General features: G+C 40.9%; 1 protein-coding gene across 1 annotated transcript; it reads left to right on the plus strand.

The window, feature by feature from the left end:
• The first annotated feature begins 9,841 nt into the window (after nt 1–9,841).
• msx1a (muscle segment homeobox 1a) lies at nt 9,842–11,913 on the plus strand. The gene is made up of 2 exons (XM_006784520.3): nt 9,842–10,372; nt 10,578–11,913. The coding sequence occupies exons 1-2, from the start codon at nt 9,940–9,942 to the stop codon at nt 10,994–10,996; spliced, it is 852 nt and encodes a 283-aa protein (XP_006784583.1). The 5' UTR covers nt 9,842–9,939; the 3' UTR covers nt 10,997–11,913.
• The last annotated feature ends 3,205 nt before the right edge of the window (nt 11,914–15,118 follow it).

The raw sequence follows: 15,118 nt of genomic DNA on the forward strand, positions 1-15,118 counted from the left end.
ACCGGAGATAATCATCAGAGATATTGAATAAGGGGGATGTGAAGATAATACGAAGCACACAAGCCAGAGGAATCCACGCTGCCTTATAAGGTCTCAACTGGTGCAGAGAGGGCAAAAAGGGTTAGTGAGGGCAAAACAATTGTGGACAGCACCAGCTAATCCATGAGGAAAACACTTCATCTACAAACGTGGAACAAAGTGAAAATTAATAAATAATATTACAGTCAAAACAAATTCCTTTGTTAGTAGATCACTACTGTCTTAATGGGTTTAATGACTCACCTTGGAGTTTTCTCCAACTTTTCCACCTTTTCTTTTTCTTTTTTTCTTTCTTCTTTTTTTTGTAAGAAATGGCTCAGTAACCTCTGGTGAATGGTAATTGCTCATTTTCCCACAAGACCATCCAGCCCTGTCCTTCTTCACTGTATTTAACAGTGAAGAAGTGATCCGTCACTAAATACCACACATGTGCTTCTCGCTGTGCTCATCTGCCCAAGTGAAATTTAATAATTATATTTGTACAACTCAACTCATATATATATATATATATATATATATATATATATATATATATATATATATATATATATATATGAGTTGAGTTGTACAAATATAATTATTGTATATATATATATATATATATATATATATATATGTATATGTATATATATATATATATATATATATATATATACACATATATATATATATATATATATATATATATATATATATATATATATATATATATATATATATATATATATATATATATGGCTCCACATGCCTACTTATATCTGCTAGCAATTAGTAGATCGGTTTGTGCAAGTCCATTGTTTGGACTGCTCGCCGTTTAAAAAGATAATGATCCATAATCGCTGAGTGACGCTATAATTGCCAAGGTGTATGGTGACACGACAGCCGACGCAATTACCTTACTTTTGACATCAGTGCTCTCATTAAATGATGTCATTGAAACACGATGCTTTGCATACACACACACACGCACAACCAGCCAGGACAGCTCTTTTTTTTCACACATTTGCACACAGATATCAGAGTCTATGCAAAGGTTTACAGGTATGTTGCACTTGCAACAAAAGATTGTAGGTTATGTATTATTTTTTAATAATTTTGTTGTGCTTTGTGCACACATCATCATTGCAGTAAAGCTATAATCAGTAGTTATTTTTTGTGTCAAGTACAATCATGATTACTGCATATGCACATTTAAAATATTTCTGCAAACCATTAATATTTTTTCCAAAACTGTTAAAGGAGGGCCCGAAACTGTCTGGTTTGTTGTTGTATTTTGGGGTAGTAATAATTTATTATGATGATTACAGATTTTTAAAAATTATTATTTTATTTATTGTATTTACCTAATTTGCAATGATCACAAAGTTTCTTTCGGCACTTCGAACAAAGGTTGACCTTTACTTCTTCACTGAGCTGTGTGAACCTTTACCCTTACAGAGTGACTGCAATATTCATTTCTGTTTTCACTTAAATATGGCTTAGAACTGCATTTACAAGGTGCCCGTGCAAAGCGTGCAAAAGCATTTCTTTATTAAGTGTTAGAAGCTACTGCCGTTTTATTCACCACTTAAATATACGCTGTAAAAATGTGTCAAGCAAATAGCTTGTTACAGTTTTTACTGTCACACCTAACACCATTCATCCAACTCACTTTTCTCCACTGCACTCAAACAATATGAGAGGCACTAATAATCCCAGAGCCCTTCAACACATCCAACAGAAAAGATTATTTAATGATTAAAAGCATTTTCTTACATATGCTCACATATGCTGTGTCACTTTCACGCACACCTAGATCTTTTTGGAAACCTAAACTTACTCTTGTTTTCTTAGACCCCACCCACACCCATCCACACACACACACACACACGTATACACAACCCTGCCTATAAAGTCCAAAAAGAACACAAATAAAAGGCCAAGACCATAAATAAACACAAGAATTTGTAAGGTTGACTTTTGCAATTAGGACTGCAAGGGAAAATATATCTCAGAGAAACATTTTAATGAGCTTCAGCTAAGTAGCTGTGCTTTCTGAAAAAAAAAAAAAAGAGCAACCCAGTAATGCATCATCACTCAAAAGCTGGTGCAGAGAACATTCTTTAGGATGTGAGATATTTCTCCCGTGTCCAGTGATGGCTCAGTAAAAGAGCCTTGGGCGTCATAAAACCTGAAGGCAATTAAAAGCGGTGATTTTTCACCACCGTTTCTAAATTCTGTAGCAATTAATCTGCCCAATTTGATTAGGAAAGGCACAAATTAAACAATAAAGACCTGTCTAATGAGGGATTAATTATGGGTAGCAGGAGGGGAGTGAAACCGAAGCACCAGCCATGTGTCAGTGTCTCCTGCAGACAGCGCAGGGCCATAAGGAAGACAAAGAGGCTCCTCGTCCATGTGGTCCTGCACTGATAGGGCCCCCCTCATCACAGATCAGTAGATCCACAGCCCATGAAGCCCGTAAATGGCTGGGCCATAATTGAAAGTGCCAAAATCAATGTGTTGACAGGCCTTGATTAAATTAAATATGTCTCCCATAGGAGAGGGTTGGGCCTGTGGAAGGAGGTGGGTGCAAGCGCTGCCGCTCGAATGAGCTCACTCACTGAGAAGCTGTGACTCCAGGGGCATCATGGAGTATGTGACAACCTTATTTAGAAAGCTAACATGGTTTGACATCATAAAACAGACAGAAAGGCAGAGGCAATGGTGGAGATGTCTTTTTTTATAAACAGCTTTTTAAAAAATCCTTTCAGAGCTCAATTTCCAAACATTAAAAAAAAGAAAACTCTTAATATCCTTGAACTGTAATTTAAAAAAAATCACACAATGTTTGCAGTTATGCTACAATAATTGAACAGGATGAGCCATCTTTAAGACCTTTAGGAGGGATTTACTGTGTATTGCTGGTCTCAGTTATTCAGTATTTTACTGTAAAAAAAAGCAACTTAGTCTTAAATCTTCAGCGTGATTTTAGTGGCTTTAAAACACTGCTGAAGTTCCACATCTCGACAACAACTTGAACATACTATATTAAACGGTCTTGTATAGTTTATTCAAATATTTCCAACCAATCAGACCGCACTCTTGTACTTTTCTAAGTGTCCGTCATCCTTTTGCTTGCTTGTGACCTTATAGTGTGTTCAGTGTGAACAAATCTGCCTAAAACTTCTGATTTGTCCATTCTTTTTCCTCCCTCGTGTCCATATTAGCTGAATTTGTAAAACATCCTCTGCATTCCTGCAGCTCACATGGTCTTTTTGCTCCCCGCTACAACACACGGATCTGTTGTGTCTTTTGTTCTTTAATTTGAGCCTGCCGGCCACAGGAGAAGTCAGAGAGGCAAAGGACATCACCTGTATATAAAAAAAGCCAAACTCCTCATCATTTCAGGCTTTGCCCAAATTTAAAGGATTAGGCAGCCAGAGTCAGTAAAGGGTCACTGACAGTGTGTTCCTCTGGGTGGAGGCAAGCGGAAGGCTGGGGTGGGTTAGATGTGATGGTGATGGGGAGCTCCGAGAGGCTCAACCCCCTCTGGATAAACTTGAGTTTCAGACTGTTGAGACTTGTGAGATTAGGATGGAGCCAAGTCTGCTACGCTGTGATCTGAAGGACAGAGCACACAGCGGCTCGCCATCTACAGCACAACTTCCCAGACAAACCCCCTGCTTCTGCCCCCTCCTTTATTTGTTTAGGTTTGCTTTTCTTTGGCCAGCTCTATAAAGCGGCAGAGAACAACCCAAAATGATGGGCTTAAGGTTTTTGTGAGCATTGGTTTACGTACGTGGTGTCACTGGAAGGACAAGGCAGAGATTTTTGCAGTGATATTTTTAAAAAGGCCGAACCACACACACCACTGTATAAATCCCATGATTGCATTTCAAAACCGATTTGTATCTCATGTCAGTTCCCACAGAATTAATTTTCAAAACAAATAACTATGACCACTTTTCTTCCTTATCTTGATGAAAACTGAAAATGATTGTGTTGTGATATGTGTTGGAGGAGCAAATTAGTGATGATGTCCACAGAGGAAATAATAATAAGTGCCATTAAAAAAAAAAAACAGGAGTAAGTGAAATGAGTGATTAGATAATGATCACAGTGAGGCAATTTGTTTATTTAAAATAGTGTAAAAAGATTACTAAAGATCAGGTGTGGTTACCAAAAATAAATTACAAAAACAATTACTATATTTATATTCTAGTAATATAAAAAGTGTAGTAGTAGTAGTAGTAATAATAATAATAATAATAATAATAATAATAATAATAATAATAAATCAGTTTGTTTTGAGCGTTGTGAATTAAGGGTGACAGTGTTTAAATACTCTACATCATTTACTTCATTATAAAGGTTTTTTTTTCTTCATTTCCGATTACAGGAACGATTTGTTGCTTAAACTACTGCTTGTTATGCGCTTATTAAGCATTTCATTTAAGACTCTATTCACTTTCTAATCAACAAGAGGCTCAGCGTTTGAAAAGCCCAAATGACGGACTTATCAAAACAAATCCCACGATTTGCCATTAGTTAATCAATCCATATAGATATCATATTACCCAGGCCAGTGATTTGCAAATGATTTTTAGTATGCTTCCTGTTTAATGGCGTGAAAGAAATAAAGGGGCGATAATTCAATTTCACACCAGTACCTCGGGTAATTGAGATGTCTTTGATTGAACGATGAAACGCTGTAAATTTAAAAAGCCGCAGTTTTATCTAAGTTTTACAGAGCGATGAACGCCATGGACGGTCACTGATAGCGCCGTGCTATCAGTGTGATTTTAAAGTCATTCGGAGGTCATGGTGTGAGAAACAGAGAGGCTATCTGCCCCAAGGCGTATGTATCAGTAATTGTCAGGGAGAGAACACACACACACACACATATCTTATTATACTTATTATAAACGAATTATAATTTATAATATTATAAACTAATAATAATAATAATGATACACATTGGCCCATGTTAGAGGAATTTATCCCTTAAACTGATTAAATAGATTTTTTTAAAAAGAAAAATCAAAAGTACTTAAAAATAAAAGTCAAACTCACTAAACAGTTCCAGAAGTACTACATTTTGCCCACCGTGTCACACCGAGGCGGTGAAATTAAGCCGATATTGCTTTCTGATAATCATCAATCAAAAGTTATCGTATTTAAATGTTAGCCCTAAATTCTGATACTCCATCACTGAAAAAAGTGCCCAAAGTCTAGCACCGTTCATTGTTTTACAATCAAACTCATTAGTAAGCGTGTTACTCTAAACGGTGGTCTTCCCTCGGTAGCTGTGGGGCCCGCAGGTCTTAAATAACCTCAGTGACAGCGCCGTCGCGGTGCTGGTTTTTAATTAGCGCGTGAATATTTAAACGGATCGTGACGCGGTCACAGGTGCGTTTACTTAGTGCTGCTGCTGTGGTTTTAACACAAATAGGGCCGTTTGAGCCAAACACCCAAGCTGTTTTACAATCCACTGATATGCCTGTATGAGAAAAACAAGTGCCGACCGAAGCGTGCCGTGTTTTTTTCTACATCATACGATCATATGAGAGGGAGGGGTGCGACTGTCATTTGCAGTAGGCTACTTGCAGTTTGGTTGCGGGGGTATCAGTGCTAAGCAGACAAGCTTGAATCATCATAAATCCTGATATTTCTTTTTAGAGAGTCTCCTTTAACAACATGCTTCCTCCTCCTCCCCGGGGATGGAGGCGAGAACCGGGACTGAAAACCCCACTCGCCCTTTTTTCCTGAACCGCAAGAAGGTTTTCATCAACACCGCGGGGACGCATTCATCCTGCCTGTCAGCCGGGGAAAGGTGAGGGAGATGAATGGGGAATAGAGTTCAGTAAGCTGTGCATCGGATGGACTCGGAGAAACAGGCATGTGACAGAAACAACAATTGTCTTTATTTCTTCTCCGTAACCCGCACGCAGTCGTTGAAATCGCTGCCAAGCTGCAAACGCACCTATCGCCGTCAGCTCGGCACGGCTTCACATTTGGATGTGATCTGATTTCTCTGTGCTCTCTTTTCCACGCTATTCCACGGGGCCAGCATGGCTTTAAAGACGAGCCCTTTGTGATTCTCTGAGACACCAGCGTGTGATTACAGGATATATAATCATCCTGTTTATTGTTTAATTTTTCACCCTGACTGTAAACACACACACACACACACACACACACACACACACACACACACACACACACACACACACACACACACACTAAAATAACTAAAATACAATGACACGAAATGCATGACTATTCAACGTTCATGTTTTCCAAAATGCTGAATTTGCGTAATTTTTCCAAATGCATGTTTTGATGGGGACCACACTCTTCTTCTTACTCAATACTCTTCTTATTCAATTTCACTTTTTTAAAATCATGATCGAGACAGTCTTTGTTATGTTATTTATTTCCTGTTCAAAGTTATATAAGCTTAAATGTTTAAGCCTAAAACATGTAAGCTTTAAGATTTAATCAGACTATTATGTTAGAAGCCTTGGCTTGGATGGGTGAGCGAGGTTTGACAGAATTAAAAACCGTCTTCAGAAAAAGGAGACTTGCGAACTTTGGATGAGTACACCTGCTAAAGCGACTGAACCACCAGTCTGCAGAGTGTCAATTGCATCTTAAGCTTAAATGGCCGTGAGGCATTGTTACTTAGCGGCAGCAAAGTGCCCCGATCCGCCTGATTGCGCTAATTGCTTTGAAATGGGATACATTACGTATCATTACGGAGACCTTGGGCGGGACTGCCGGCTGTTCCTTTCATCTCTCTTAGGTGCATCACGAAGTCGCCATCCAATTAACTCAAAGCCACTTAATGTTGCTCAAAGAGTTTCGGCAAATTCCTCACATGTCAGGCGTTCTGATAATATTTAGCTGATGGAACCTGTTCGTTTCCAAAAATTCAAGATTTTAGCAGTTATACTCACGCGCGCGACGTCACGATCCCCAGATGAAGGTCGAGCAAACTTTTTTTTTTTTGCCTCGAAATGCCTTTTGACGTGGACTCTGTCTTTTATGCTTTTACAGTCTAAACGGACAGACCTTGCATGAAAAGGGTTAAGACAACTTTCAGAGCGGGCAACAATAGGCCTTTGTCGGGAGTCCCTGCCTCCTCACTGGGAATCAGAGGTAGTTTATAAAGTTAAATAAAGGCCCGATGAGCCTTACAGTTTTTTGTAACTCAACGCGGCCCTCATTTGTTGCCTCGGGATTTAAATGAAACGCTATGGTAATCGTCTTCTCCACGGCATATCGGTCTTTCTTTCTTTTTTTCTTTTTTTAAGGTCACTGTTTGGGATGCTAATTGCATCAACATTGTTTGCCAGCACCGCCGGTCCTCTGTTCACAAGGCAAATTAATCGGAAACAATGACACTGCAGCGTTCAGGCACCGCGGAGGTTAATTGTGACTTTATTAAAATCATCGTTTTCTGAGATGTGAGGAAATAGTGTCTGGTGTGCGAAGCGCGCAATTAGGCCCAATAGCTGATGGATATTAGAAGATCGTTATTATCGCGTGATTGTGGTCACTAAATCAAAAAAGCACGCTCCCTCATCACAGACCTGTGTTATTAAAAACAAAACATCCGTTACTTTCATAGTGGACATCACCGGGAAAAAAGCAGGTTGAGCCTCAATGCTGTTCACTTTAACTTTATTGTGTGCCTATTTGTGTTTGCGCACACTCATTTGAGGACTCGCTGTTTAAGAGTGCGGGTTAAGTGTTTGAGCCCCAAGCAGAGGGGACCTCAGTCGGATATAGGAGACCCCGGTGTGACTTCAAACGCTTCTAGAAACGATGCCACTCGCTTCAGGTTTGAGGTTTGAAGTGTTTCCAAACACACAACAGCTCCACGTGGAGACTCCTACCTGCACAGACACGCACACACTGACTGACACACAGGATGTGCAGCTGAGGTGCTGATAAATGGTGACGTGCGCGTTACGCGTTTCCATTTTAAACCCCAAAACAGCAACAAGGCTTTAAAAAATGAAAGTGACAACCGGAAATCACTCGAGACAGACCTGAAGTTTAACTGATCATTTGAATGATTTTATATTGTTTTTCAGGATCCATCATTTCTCTGAAACTATCATTCACACAGCGTGGGCTCCTTGATATGTACTGGCGGCAAGCTTCAGTGAACAGCAAATTATTAACTCATCGGCTTTGCTTTGTCGTTAACAGGTAGCTGGCAAATCTCTGATGAATGTTATTTGCACCGTTCATGCGAAGGAAACATTTGCATTTTTAACCATGACTACAGCACAACATGGATTTTCCGGATTTCCCTCCCTGAGACTGTTTCGAGGTCTCAGCACCCCACACACTCCCGCACCGAGTCATGACAACTCGTCTCCTCAGGGATCCGCGGTCTGACGCGTATCTTGGGAAACACTTGCACCATGGAATCCCTTTCAGCGAGGATACGCGCTCACAAGTAACCTTCCGTGGGCGCTGACCTTTTCTTCTGAGAAGCCTGCTATTACACGACTATAGCGCTCATTTGAATGGATGGAAATAGCGTGCGATCGGCTGAGAGAAAACTAATTTTTCAGGCTGAATGGCTCAGTGTCCCCGGGCTATAGGGCGGATAGAAGGAGGAGGCGGTGCCGCACTCTCGGTGCGGGTTCAACTTTTTCAATAGTCTCCCTAAAACGTGGGGCGCTTTGATCCGCGCCGCTGCTGGCGCCTAAAAACAACATAAGTTGTCTGCCCATTAGGAAGACTGACAAATCGTGACAGATTGTTTAGGCCTGGCAGTTAGCAACGCAGGAGCCATCACGAGAATTGACTGCGCTCAAAATCAATCACTAAATAAATCAATTAAAAAAGATAATCTCTTGCCTGTCTTTACTCCAAAGGTTTGTGAATTTCTGGGATTTCTTTTTGAATATTATATTTACAAATGCGTGCATCCAGTGAGGCAGGGCTGTGCTCCCCCCCCCCCCCCCCCCTTTTTTTTTTTTTTTTTTTTAAATGCAGGGGGAATAGCTAGCTTTAGTGGGTTTATATATATAAAAAAAACCCTCTTCGTGGAGTGGCCAGAAAATGAGAGGGTATGCGAGCTACATCCAGGCAAATCAATGACAGTCCGGGATTAAAATATCTCTCCCTGGCTCCCACTCATCATCAGTTTTCAGGGTTTTTTTTTTTTTTACTTTAAGGGATGGAGTCAAAGAAGGGGAAAAAAATCCCACTGACCCCCCCCAGCCCGATAATTACCCCTAAATGACTGCGAAGGCCTGTGCGTTTCAATCTGATTAGAGCCCCCGCAGCCATCAATAAACAGCGCACTCCAAGAGGGGTGCGTGGCACAGAGGAAGAGGGAGGAAATTGTTGTGCAACAGTCAGGACTTACCTAAAGCACTGCGAGGCCAAAGTGGAAAATGGGTCGACCCAGTCAAAATGTTTGAGACTGTATAGTTGTGTTATCAAACATGGCAAACGAGTAGGGGCGATAATAGAAGGAACCCAGACGCCTTTAAACCACCCTTGGCTTTTCATGGTTGGAGCTTTACTCACTAGAATGGTAGTGGTGGTGGAGGGATTAGGGGCGAGGGGGTGGGGTGTGGGGTTGATGAAACCACACTCCATCAAGAGTTTTGTCGTGTTTATGTTTATCTGACATTGGTTGTTGCAAAAAAAGAAGAAGAAAAAAAGAAACTTTCTTCAGCCCCCTTTCACTCCGGGTCCAGCCCACGTCTTCCCTGATTGGCTGCCTCTCTGTCCACGTCTGCCTTATTATAGGAGCTGCGCTCCAATTTGGCCATACAAACATGAGGATACCGTCACATTAGGGCAGCACCGCACCAACTCAATAGCATCTCTTCTCCACGACACTGCTTTGTAACGAGTCGTTTCAGCCGTGCCGGTCGGCCCTGTATGGCCCCATCGATATCCATGTCCGCTCTGGCTGCTGGTTTGAAGGCTGAAGATATTTCTCCCCGCTCGGTTCTCGTCAGCAGAGGCGAAATGCAGACCAGCTTGAGTCCCACGGGGGAGACCGGGAAGCCTAAAGTCCCTATTCTGCCCTTCAGCGTAGAGGCGCTGATGGCTGACAGGAAACCAAGCAAAGAGGTGCCATCGCCGGATCCTGCTTCTGTAGCCGGGACGTCCCAAGTGCTGGGAAAGGGGGCGCGGATGGGTTCTTTTGGTAGCCTGGATACACCAGTCTCGACTTTACCTATGAGCTCTACATTTTCAGTGGGCGAGATCATGAACATGCCCGAAGACGTGCTGATTAAACCCGAGAGCCCGGACAGTAAAGACAGGACTTCGTGGATTCAGAGTCCACGCTTTTCTCCCACATCTCCAAGTAAGTTTAAGTTTCAGTTAAGTTACTAAATTAGAATTTAAACATGTCTCTTAACGATATATGCATATGTAAGCGAGAATATCTAGATTTTTTCCTCCTGGTATTGTGTTTTACATGTCTGTAATACTTTCTGTTGGTCTTGTGTTGATCTGGCATTGCGCGTCGACACCAGAGTTTTGAATTAAATCGTTCTGTCTTCCCATAGGAAGGCTGAGTCCTCCTGCCTGTCCACTGCGAAAACACAAGACGAACAGAAAGCCCCGGACCCCCTTCACCACATCCCAGCTGCTCGCCCTAGAGAGGAAGTTCCGCCAGAAGCAGTACCTTTCTATCGCCGAGCGCGCAGAGTTCTCCAGTTCTCTCAACCTGACGGAGACCCAGGTTAAAATCTGGTTTCAGAACAGAAGAGCTAAGGCCAAACGTCTGCAAGAGGCAGAACTTGAAAAACTGAAAATGGCAGCCAAGCCTATGCTGCCTCCGGCTTTCGGGATTTCCTTTCCTCTCGGTACGCACGTCCCCGCGTCCTATGCAGGGTCGCATCCGTTCCAGAGGCACTCTCTGCCGGTTTCTCCGGTTGGACTGTACGCCGCTCACGTCGGATACAGTATGTATCACCTCGCTTGACAAGGACGGAGGACGAGGGCAGCGAGCAGCGGGACGCAAAGCGGGGGGGTTAAGGATGTTTTGTGAGGGCCCCTATTGAGAGGGGACCCCTTGGGACCAGTGAGGTGACACTGCACCACATAAAGAAGCATCCTGGTGCCGAGGTCAGTGTCACACCTTGTCAGGTGAGGGCGAGGCTTCTCCACAGACCCCCCCACCCCCCTTCTGAGGCTCTTGAAGTTTAGGCACTTCTCTAGACCTCGCCAGTAAGTTCCCACACTGCAAAAATAATCCAACTTTAATTCGTCATTTAATGTCAACTGTGTTGTGCCGAAATGAATTTGAACGAAGGAGAACATAAACAATGTAAAATCTTATTTGGATAAATAGGATGAGACTTTAAATGACTGGACATTTTTGCGGCGCGGAGGTAGAAAACAGCTTAAACCTGTAGCCCTATGGTATATCACTAATGGACTTTTAAGTATGGACTGTAGTGCTGTGGCCACACAGCTCACTCCTCCGCGAGTGCTTACAGCCAGGTGAAAAGGCGAAAGGGCTGCACATCAGAGACTATGCACCAAAAAAACCTTTAGGCTGGGCTTTTTTTAAAATTGCATCTGTAGGCTGCTGCCACACCACAACAACCATACTTTTCATTTTCTTTCTTTCTTTTTATTGCATTCATATCAATGCGTAACTATAGTGGGTTACTAAATCCAGTATTGGAGAGTGCTCTTTTGTGAATTTTGAAAACCACAGCATTTTTTATTGTTATTTTTATTATTTTCTTATGACAACACTGTCTGTTGTCGGATTGATTCCCTTCGGAAGGGATAATTGTACTGTAAAATAATGTATATTTGAAGAATATCCTCATTTATATTATGAATATATTTGTGACATAACTTAACAATAAATTGTTTATTCTTTTTTCACTGAGAGGTTGCTCGTTTTGACTGACAGGATGCACACTGTTGCGCCGACGGTGAGGCGAATTACTGTAAGGAAAAAAAAATCTAACTGAAAACTTTAGTCAGTATTTAATCTTTTTAACGCCTTAATGAATAGAAAAAAATATTTCTTCTACTTAAAAAGGTCTATCTATCAGGTCTATTAAGGAGTAGAAATTAAAAACAGGCTTCTAATGAGCTCGATGACTTCAACATTTAATTATTATTTTTATTTCAAAACGTCACAGGGACGATTAAAGGCTTCAAGTGACCCATACTGACAGAGTGACAATAGAAAGCCCCACATTTGCTTGAGTTTTCCTTGCAGTTGAGCCTGTCACACTCACTGTGCGCTCCGGCTGGTGTGCGCTGTGAATTTAAACTTGTCACATGTTATTTGGTGGAATGTATTGCTACAGCTGTCGCCTCTCGCTTTGAAACAACTAACCTAGATTTTGTTGGCGCCAGAAGAGTTTAGAGGGGGTGGAGATTGCGGGAGAGGAAGAAAGAGAAAGAGAAGGGGGTGAGACAACCAGTTGTGCTGACTTCAAAACACGCCGATAAATATTGGGAGATTGCTTCTCCGGGGCTAAACTCCTCGTAAACTATCCGCTTGAGTGTCATTATGTGCATTTAGGGTGTAAAACGAGCCAGGTGACACCTCATTTTGAGGGGGAAGACAGAGTGTCAGGAGCCATGTGGCACATAAAGAAAACACCTTAACCTGAATTTGAACACCGGAGTCATTTTCTGCCATCAGGAGGAATTAAATGACAAAAACTGCGGAGCAGATAAAGGAGGAGGAGGTGGAGAAGGGGGATTACAGGCCACTCCACAGCAGTTTTAAAGGCTTTCTCTTGACTTCCCTGCCATTCAAGCAGGGGTTAAACTCGAGTAAAATAATTGCTGTAATGAGCAAAGGCAATCTGCCACAGACAGAGGCCGGCTCCAGCGTGGCTGTAGCTCCAGGCAAGGCGGAACTTTTATCATTCCTAAAATGTCAACGGGGGACTGGGACGGGCAACACTCCTCAGTGCGCCGTGATTTCCTCCTCCTCAGTTCTGAAAGGTTTATGTCCTGGAAAGTGTTCCCAAAGAGTTTCCCATTTATTCAGGCACTCTCAAAGACACGTTTCACCTTCGGCTTCAAAGTTTTTGCAATATTACAGCTTTCAGTCTGAGTTTAGGTAAAGTGTTTTTTTTTTCTTTCGATTTGATTTATACCCGTTTTTTTTAAATTTCATCTATTTTTCTCAGATAATCTCCAGTCCAGTCCATCCATGAGGGATGAATTAATACATAATCCCTGACAATAGGTTCAAATCACACGGATGAACGCTCTATCTGAAAAAGAAGAGAAACTTGACACAAAAGAGCCTAAGGGGATCGGCCGATTCTTTGAAACTCTTTCATTCTTTTGTCTCCAGCACTCTATCTTGCCAGGAGCCAAACAGAAAACAAAAGTCACTTGTTTAGATCATCCAAAAGATCACAGGAGGCTGTTTGACTCCGTAGTAAAACCTCTTGATCCTCACGAAAGAAAAATGGGTTATTAGATTCCGTCAAAACAGCCTGGATAAATGATTAAGGAATGGGCCCTTTACTCTGCATTAATTTTTCATGTGGGATAGGCCTGCGTTATGTGGCTCTTTGGGCTGAATTATTAAATGAAGTATCTCAGAAAAAAAATCATATCACACAATTCGTGTTAGCCCCGATCAATTACGATGATCAGTGTGAATTTGTAGTTTTAGGAAACAGCTAACTGAAAAAACGCCGACTGGCCTTTCGTTGAAGCGTATTAAGCCATAGAATATGGGTTAAACTGATGGTTGTTCTCTTTATTTTCAAAACGATACAATTCATTATTTTACCCGTGTGCTACTTGATCATTAAAGAAGCTTAGAGAATAAAACCAAGTAGAGATTATGAAAGCACTTACATCTGACTTAAAGAAAGTTCGGAAATTTGTTACTGTAATTTGATGTTGTTTTCTAAATAAATACAATTATGGTACAACTGTGTAAATGATTTGAAAATGTCTGCACATTAAGGGTATCGATTTTTATTAAAAGAGACCATATATTTTTAAATACAAAAGGTTCGAGTGTTACCAAGATATGTTGACTTTGCAAATGTTATAAACAACAAGTGTAAAGAACGATGCTCACAATCGGCTATTGTTATTACTTAAAAAAATAAATACGGAGACATTTTGACCTTACACCTTTTTAAAGCCAAAATCCATAAAATCTGAAACCCACCCCAACCTTTTTCAGGTACCACAACACCATCTACTGTTCGCAGAGTAACATAACACAGCCTGGTTTGTTCCAGTAGTAATAATAATAACTGCATAATCGCAAAGTTTGACCTAACCAAAACCATCCATTTAAAACGCATGAATTACTAAGGCTTAACACACAATGCGATTATTCATATTTTGTTTAGTGGTAAGCCTTTGCTTCTTTTCAACTTAAATGTTTATTTTCTTAGTGAGCAAAATAAATTATTATTATTATTATTGTGAATAACAATAATATATTAAAGCTATTTTCCAAATACTTCTGTTAAAAAATAGAAACATTTCGTGGGCGCTTGTTGAGGATTGATTGTAGTAACATTAGATAAACTTTTAAAGCATTTAACTCTCATTTTTTTTCTTAAAAAAAATTAATTGAACTCTGAGTAATGTCAAATACGCATCCATGCTCTGTAACTAAAGGCAGGAGTTAAAGTGGAATGTAACATGAAAGGAGATGGAACCCTAACATCCGCTCTGATGTGAGCGCCAGTAGAGTTTTGTTTTTCTTTGTGCACAGACTGTGTTCAACTGTTTTCATGGATTTAGCCAACTGCGAGTCTGCGATATATTAGCACCTATTATATGAGCTATCATACGATCATGACTGGGTTCCACTCCTTAACCAGTTTCAGTTCAGTATAAAGGCGGAATTTGGCAATAGAAACTAGAGAGCATCATCAGCTTGCTACCTTCAACCTAATCTAATAGTGACCATGGACACCGCAGCCTGTCCTGCACCAGGAAAAATCACTGTAAACGGTACTGTAACTTATCATGCTTTTCCTACTTTTAAGTTAAAGTATTTAATTTCTTTAAAAAACAAACAAAAAAAATCTACAGATCCAGTGTCAAATAGGAAAAACATAGAAAATAAATTTCATCTTTG

The sequence above is a fragment of the Neolamprologus brichardi genome, chromosome 5, assembly GCF_056152115.1.
Source record: "Neolamprologus brichardi isolate AB-2024 chromosome 5, ASM5615211v1, whole genome shotgun sequence".
Classification (NCBI taxonomy): Eukaryota; Metazoa; Chordata; class Actinopteri; order Cichliformes; family Cichlidae; genus Neolamprologus; species Neolamprologus brichardi.